The sequence below is a fragment of the Nansenia antarctica genome (assembly GCF_963989245.1).
Source record: "Nansenia antarctica genome assembly, chromosome: 1".
NCBI lineage: Eukaryota > Metazoa > Chordata > Actinopteri > Argentiniformes > Microstomatidae > Nansenia > Nansenia antarctica.
This window is the reverse complement of record NC_137674.1, coordinates 48,857,349-48,865,485: the sequence shown is the minus strand read 5'-3', so window position 1 is coordinate 48,865,485 and position 8,137 is coordinate 48,857,349. Positions and strand designations below refer to the sequence as shown.

The window sequence follows — 8,137 nt, the reverse complement described above, 5'->3', positions numbered from 1 at the left end:
TCAATCAGGCAGCACAGAGGACGCCTTATTTTTAAGGGTCCTCCGCGTTTTTTTTTCTTACCAGGAAGTAGGATTTCACATGTGTTGTTGTGTATATGCTGTGTTGGTTGCTAAGCAGGACAGACACTCAGAGTAACCAAACAGGAATAACGTTATTGTATTATGCATTTAGCACATGCTATTATCTAGAGCAGTTGACAGACGTTTTGCAGAACGAAAATGAAAGTTTTGCAGAACGAAAATGAAAGTAGTCGCGTTGATAAGGTAACCGCATTGCTGTCACTTCTAGTCCAGTGTGTTGTTATTTCCATGTTGCTACTGATGGTCTGCTGTGTGTGTGTGTGTGTGTGTGTGTGTGTGTGTGTGTGTGTGTGTGTGTGTGTGTGTGTGTGTGTGTGTGTGTGTGTGGGTGTGTGTCTGTGTCTCTATGTCTGTGTGTCTGTGTCTGTGTGTCTGTGTCTGTGTGTCTCTCTCTCTCTCTGTGTGTGTGTGTGTGTGTGTGTGTGTGTGTGTGTGTCTGTCTGTCTGTCTGTCTGTCTGTCTGTCTGTCTCTGTGTCTCTATGTCTGTGTCTGTGTCTGTGTCTGTGTCTCTCTGTGTGTGTGTGTGTGTGTGTGTGTGTGTGTGTGTGTGTTTACTGACCAATGTCGTCAACACTAACAGGTAGGTAACATTTGTTTATTATGCATGCATGATAATTGCTACTTTCAACAACAGCAATCAGACCCCCAGCTCACAACTGCACAGCATACTCCAGTTAGCTATCATCCATGAAGCCATATGTGACATAACTATGGGAGACAACACAGACAGTTGTGATTTTTCTCTCCCTGCACAATTACTCTGCTCCCTTCATGCAGTAGCCTATAGGCTATTTGCCCAATACTTCATACACACACACACACACGCACACTATATCCCGAATCTAAATGACACAATACATTATGTTCTATGACGATTCCTATTGTTTCTATTTCTCATCTCATGTTGCAGCGGAGGCAAAGACAGCTGCTACAACATGATGCAATGTGTTGCTGCCGGGCACAGTATCGTAGCTCTAGCCAATCTGCGCCCCGCGAACACAGGTGAGTGTTGTACCTATTATTAACACCCTATATGGGCCAGCCAGAGAGAGCACAGAGAGCACTGGGTCCATGCATGCGCGGTCCAGAAGTGTTTTCGGAGTTGAACAAGTTTCACCAAAAGTTTGGAGTGAGATTTTTTGGCAGTGGAGCGACCCAAAACTGTGCATGTTTTGGCAGCGGCGGCCCCTCTCTCCCACACAATTATTTGTGCTAGTTTCCTGCAATTTTACATGTTGTTCATAATAAACCACAAGAAATGAAAATAATAGGAACATTTGATAAAACAAGACAAATTCAGACAATATATCATATTTATGAAATCTTAATAAACAAATACAGTAGCCTACAGAGTCTAAAAAAATGTTGGGCCCCATCAACAGGACTCAGCCCCTTGGTCAACAGCAGAAAGACCCTTGGTCATCATCTTATATACACAGTGCATTGCTCATAGATGGCTATCATGTTATACAGTACAGTACATACTTTTTTATTTTTTGAGGGACCCCAAATTGTTGTATTTGTATTGTAAATTGTAATTAATAATAATAATTATTATTATTATTATTATTAGATTAATGGAAGGGAAAGACATGAGTGTGAGAGGACCAGAAAAAGAGAACAGAGAAACGTAAACCATTAACTTATGTTACCGGATGAAACAACTTGCGATTTGAAAGTACCAGTAGGCTACCAGATACGATGTTGCACGCACATATTTTGCTACCAGGGTTGCCAGACGATTGACAATTTCCAGCCCAACCAGTCTAAAAGCTGCCGAATCCACCCGTCCAGTGTAACCAAAAGTAGCCCAATCTGGCAGCACTGCTTGTGAGAGTGTGAACTGGTTGATATGCGTGTGTCTCACGACCAAAGCGTGAGACTTGGCAGCTCTGCTGTTCACAGTTTCTTGATTTTAGACGCCGACCTCTGTAACAAGTACGCAGGGCTGTCGATCCACTTTCTCAATGGTTACAAGAGTGTTACACACAAGTACAACGTGTCTAATCTTCACTTTGAAGTTTCCATTTTCAATAACGTGTCAAATGAAATCAACTGATGATGATATGTAGGTGCAGTACAGTATCCTCTCCTAAACAACGCAAATGAAGTATGAGAGACGCTGGATGATGATGTAGTGTGACTCATCCGCTCTCTGCCTCCTCCTGTCCTAGACGAGTTGGACAGCTACATGTACCAGACGGTAGGTCACCAGGCCATCGACCTGTACGCCGAGGCTATGGACCTGCCCCTCTACAGACGCACCATCCAGGGCTCCAGCCTCCAGATAGCCAGGGACTACAGCCAGACGGAGGGGGACGAGGTGGAGGATCTCTACCAGCTACTCAGCCTGGTCAAGGTAGGCCTCCTCAGAGGGGTGGGTGTACTGGGTCAGAGGGGTGGGTGTACGGGGTCAGGGGGGTGGGTGTACTGGGTCAGAGGGGTGGGTGTTCGGGGTCAGGGGGGTGGGTGTACGGGGTCAGAGGGGTGGGTGTACGGGGTCAGAGGGGTGGGTGTACTGGGTCAGAGGGGTGGGTGTACTGGGTCAGAGGGGTGGGTGTACTGGGTCAGAGGGGTGGGTGTACTGGGTCAGAGGGGTGGGTGTACTGGGTCAGAGGGGTGGGTGTACTGGGTCAGAGGGGTGGGTGTACTGGGTCAGAGGGGTGGGTGTACGGGGTCAGAGGGGTGGGTGTACGGGGTCAGAGGGGTGGGTGTACGGGGTCAGAGGGGTGGGTGTACTGGGTCAGAGGGGTGGGTGTACTGGGTCAGAGGGGTGGGTGTACTGGGTCAGAGGGGTGGGTGTACGGGGTCAGAGGGGTGGGTGTACGGGGTCAGAGGGGTGGGTGTACGGGGTCAGAGGGGTGGGTGTACTGGGTCAGAGCGGTGGGTGTACTGGGTCAGAGGGGTGGGTGTACTGGGTGGCTCAGAGGGGTGGGTAGGGGCTGCATGTTGACTATTGTTAAAAACAGGGTCATGTGTTGGTCTCGTATCGGTGTCTATCACTGTCTTTACTCTAGTCACTCTCTAGCATAAGTTAGTCCTATTGAGTAGAAAGTTTGAAGGAGTAAAAGAATACTAGTAAGTATTACCGTGTTGCTACGAATCCGCTCTGTAATCGTTTTGTTAAAACCGCCACAAGCTCTCGAGATGCAACAGTTCTCACGCGAGCTCAGGGCCACATGGCTTTTGTCAGGGTGGCGAGACGTGTGGTAGACTAGCCCCCCCCCCTACTCCCCCGATGGATTCGGAGTTCCTCCTCTGCGAATAGCCTGAACGCTTTGTTTCACTTTCGAACAACACCACACTGTGTCTGGGGCTCATCTTAACCTGTTTTTACACTACCTTTACTCAGCGCCTACAGCCACGTTCGGGGGGGTTTCACGGCCATTTTAGAGAGCGTTTTTTACAGTGTTCCGCTGTCTCGTTTCGGTCGTCTCACCACCGCAAGTCTCTTGTAATCCCTGTAAGCTCTCGGAAGATCGTTCGGTATTACGGCCAGAAATGTTCCATGTTTTATCAGCGAATCAAAGTTTTATGTTCGGGAGAGTTGGAGAGTTCAGGTGTCCTCCAACAACTGTGGAGGCTTCCCGGGGAAAAATGTTCTATTCTTCTGGCTGTTCGACAAAAGATCAGACGGCAAAAATTAATCACAGATGAATATTTCATCAAATGCCCCCTTTTCCCCCCCCCCCCCCTCCTCTCTCGCCAGGACGGTGAGCAAAATATTCATTCGGCAGCCAAATAATTGATGAAGCCCGGCGTGGTGCCTGGGAGGTTATCTGACGGGCGTTAGTCAGGGGTTGCATGTGTGTTTAACACACTCCTGCTGCCAGGGTGGACCTGACTGACCGCCTGCAGCAGGAGAGAGAGCTACCTGGACACACACTTCAAACGGAGAGCTCTCTCCCTGTCAGGGCTAACAGACGCCTGCCGGTGGATGTGATCCAATGCAGCACCTCTCCTCTCTCTCTCACACACACACACACACACACACACACACGAGAAGCAGCAAAATAACAAGCCTTGTTACTGATGGGGGGTGGGGGCCGGGGGGGGGGGGGTTGACACGGTGTAAACAGGAAGAGGAAAGTGCTCAATTCTGTCCCTGTAGGTGTGTGTGTGTGTGTGTGTGTGTGTGTGTGTGTGTCTGTGTCTGTGTCTGTGTCTGTGTGTGTGTGTGTGTGTGCGTGTCATGTGTGTCCGTGTGTGTGTGTCCATGTGTGTCCGTGTGTGTGTGTCTGTGTGTGTGTGTCTCTGTGTCTGTGTGTCTGTGGGTGTGTCTGTGGGTGTCTGTGGGTGTGTGCGTGTCCGTGTGTGTGTGTGTGTGTGTGTGTGTGTGTGTGTGTGTGTGAGGAGACATGTTCGTCCAGCTCTGGGCCAGCCCGGGGCCCCCTCTGTGTCCACACACACACACACACACACACACACACACACACACACACACACACACACACACACCGCCTGAGAGGGAAGGGCCAGTGAACCTGCCTCAGGGCGTTTCACGTTTTCTCTCTCCCTCTCTCTCTCTCTCTCCCTCTCTCCCTCTCTCTCCCTCTCTCTCTCTCCCTCTCTCTCTCTCTCTCTCTCTCTCTCTCTCTCCCTCTCTCTTTCTGTGTTTCTCTCTCTTTCTCTATTTCTGTTTCTCCCTCTCTTTCTGGTTCTCTCTATATTCTCTCTCACACATACTCTCACTCTCTCTTGTGCTTTCACTCCCTCACTCTCTCCCCCCTGTTTTCTCTCCTCCTCTTTCTCTCTGTTTGTGGTTCTCTCCTCCCCTCCCCTCCCCTCCCCTCCCCTCCCCTCTCTGTCCCTGTCTCTGCTCAGTAGAGCTGGCTCTGTGATTGCCAGTTTTGGCTAATTTCCCACTTCCAGGGCAGGTCTGAGGTGACCCCGTCCCTCTGTAGGCCCACAGGGGAGGGCAGCGGGGGTCTCGGGGGGGGGGGGGGGTGGTCTCAGGGCCCAGCAGACTGCAGACAGACCGTACTCCCCTCTCTGTGTTTACTTCTCTCACTGTCCCACAGGCCTGCGCCGTAAACAACACACTTCCTCTCTCGCTCACCGTCTTTTTTTTGCAAAAGGAGCCGTGGTTGTTCAGTGTTGAATGTTGTCTTTTTTTTTGTGGATATGATTTCTTTTGTATATGTGTGTGTGGGTTTGGTCCATTATTTCCTCCTCAACTAGTTTATTCCGAGGCGTGTGTTATATTCTCCGGGGGGGGGGTGACAACGATGATGACGACGGCGACAAACCCTTTCCTGATAATTAGCTGTTAAATCACCCTCACAGGAAAAGAGCAGTTTTAGCATCCGAAATGTGTTCTGTTTGGGGGTGTAATATTGGTGAAAGATTCATCCTGGTGGGTTTGAATTCATTAGAAGTAATTTTTTTGTGTGCAAATGACACTTGAATTTTTTAGTTTTCGAAAACTGTGACGACTCTTGAGTGGGTATATTTGACTCCCCCCTCCTCCTTGGAAATCCTTGGAAGTTCCAACAACTTCGCCCCGGCCCCCTAACGTGAGCCAACAGTGCCACCTACGGACCGCTCCCGGGAACTGCTCCAGACCGAGACCAAAAACCAAACCCGACTCACTTCAGGTTCTCTGAAAGAATGTGGACGGTGGGACCGTTCAGAATCAAAAGAGGGGATCATTTGATTCTGATCATTTCCCCCCCCATCCTCCTCATTTCCCCCCCCATCCTCCTCCCTCGCCTCCCCCACCCCCCTGGCAGTGGCGACAATCGGAGAATGACAATATGCCCCCGTCTGCCTTGGCCCCCCTCGTCTCGTGGCCCGGCTGGGCATGGCTCTGGCCCTTTGATGTGTGTAACCTGATAGACGCGCGGACCACAGCCACGCCGCTGATCTCTGAACCCGCTCTTTGAGGGGGAGAAATAACTGTTTTGTCAGTGGCGGTGGGCAGAGGGGATCTGTCACTTTTCTCAACGTCTGTTCCTCCCTTGTAAAGGGGTAAGGGAGGTGCTCCCTATCGCCAGGCACGGAGGAGAGGTATCATACCCCGTCATAAATCAGGGCCGGAGATTGAATGTCAGCCCTGTCAGCTACTATCTCCCAGTGTTAGCCATGAGAGAAAGGGAGGGAGGGAGAGAGGGAGAGAGGGAGAGAGGGAGAGGGAGAGAGGGAGAGGAGAGAGAGAGAGAGAGAGAGAGAGAGAGAGGGAGAGAGAGAGAGAGAGAGGAGAGAGGGAGGGAGAGAGAGAGAGGGAGAGAGAGAGAGAGAGGGAGAGAGAGAGAGAGAGAGAGAGAGAGGGGGGGGGAGAGAGAGGGGGGGAGAGAGAGAGAGAGAGAGAGAGAGAGAGAGAGAGAGAGAGAGAGAGAGAGAGAGAGAATGCTGTGTTTAAAGCATCGAGGTTGATTAGCTTGATTGGTTTTGGTGAGAAAAATCTTTGTGGTTCTTTTTGACAGTATACTGCAGGATGCACTTTTCATAGATGAACTCATCTCATCCCCCCCAAAAAAATCCTCTCAAACCGTACGATGTGCATGGATGACGTCAATTCAGATCAAGTCATTTATTTTCCTCCTCTCCTCTCCTGTATGCCAATACTGTACGCCACACACCACACACTACACACTACACACCACACACTACACACTACACACCACACACCACACACTACACACTACACACCACACACTACACACCACACACTACACACTACACACTACACGCTACACGCTACACGCTACACACTACACACTACACACTACACACCACACACCACACACCACACACCCCACTCTCCACACACTACACACTCCACACCACACACTACACACTACACACCACACACACCACACTACACACACTACACACACACACTACACACTACACTCCACACACTACACACTACACTCCACACACTACACACACCACACTCCACACACTACACACACCACACTCCACACACTACACACACCACACTCCACACATCACACTCCACACACTACACACCACACTCCACACACTCCACACTACACACTACACACTACACACTACACGCTACACACTACACATCACACACACCACACTACACACACTACACACTCCACACCACACACACTACACACCACACACCACACACTCCACACCACACACTACACACTACACACCACACACACCACACTACACACACACACACACTACACACTACACTCCACACACTACACACTTCACTCCACACACTACACACACCACACTCTACACATCACACTCCACACATCACACTCCACACACTACACACCACACTCTACACATCACACACCACACACTACACACTCGGCGCCGTGCTGCTGCTGTGGTGTGGTTGGTGGTGGTGATTGAGATCAGCAGTGTCAGCCCCCCCAGGCGGGGGCCGTAGCGCCCCCCCCCCTTCCCCCCCGCAGGCCTGGAGGAAGGCTCACGTTAGTCATCTCCCATCCCTCAAGTCCTTCACCCCCCTGTTCTCTGCTCTGACCTGACACACTGCCTCTTTATACCGGCTGACCCCCCCTCTGTGTGTGTGTGTGTGTGTGTGTGTGTGTGTGTGTGTGTGTGTGTGTCTATGTCTGTGTGTGTGTCTGTGTGTGTCTGTGTGTGTCTGTGTCTGTGTCTGTGTCTGTGTCTGTGTCTGTGTGTGTGTTGTGTGTGTGTGTGTGTGTGTGTGTGTCTATGTCTGAGTGTGTGTGTGTGTGTGTGTGTGTGTGTGTGTCTGTGTGTGAGTGTGTGTGTGTGTGTGTTGACTGTCCCTTTGAAGGTCAGGTCAGAGAGGGCTGTGTTACATGATAACACGTCTCTATCGCCATCCTCCAAACATGGTCGACACATCTGTGCCTCCTGTCTCTCTCTCTCTCTCTCCCTCCCCTCTCTCTCTCTCTCTCTCTGTCTCTGTCTCTCTCCCTCTCTCTCTCTCCCTCCCTCCCTCTCTCTCTTTCTCTCTCTCTCTCCCTCCCCTCTCTCTCTTTCTCTCCTCTCTCTCTCCATCTCTCTCTTTCTCTCACTCTCTCTCTCTCCCTCTCTTTCTCTCTCCTCTCTCTTTCTCTCTATCTCCTCTCT

The 8,137-nt window shown here is 50.6% G+C and overlaps 1 protein-coding gene across 1 annotated transcript in view; it reads left to right on the top strand.

The window, feature by feature from the left end:
- Positions 1-241: 241 nt before the first annotated feature.
- Positions 242-8,137, top strand: part of dph6 (diphthamine biosynthesis 6) — a gene marked incomplete at both ends in the record, with an annotated part of 88,246 nt that continues 80,350 nt past the window's right edge. Inside the window, 3 exons of the mRNA XM_080523624.1 lie at positions 242-264; positions 993-1,084; positions 2,257-2,441. Of these exons, the coding sequence (XP_080379750.1) occupies positions 242-264; positions 993-1,084; positions 2,257-2,441 (300 nt within the window). The remainder of the gene's footprint in view (positions 265-992; positions 1,085-2,256; positions 2,442-8,137) is intronic.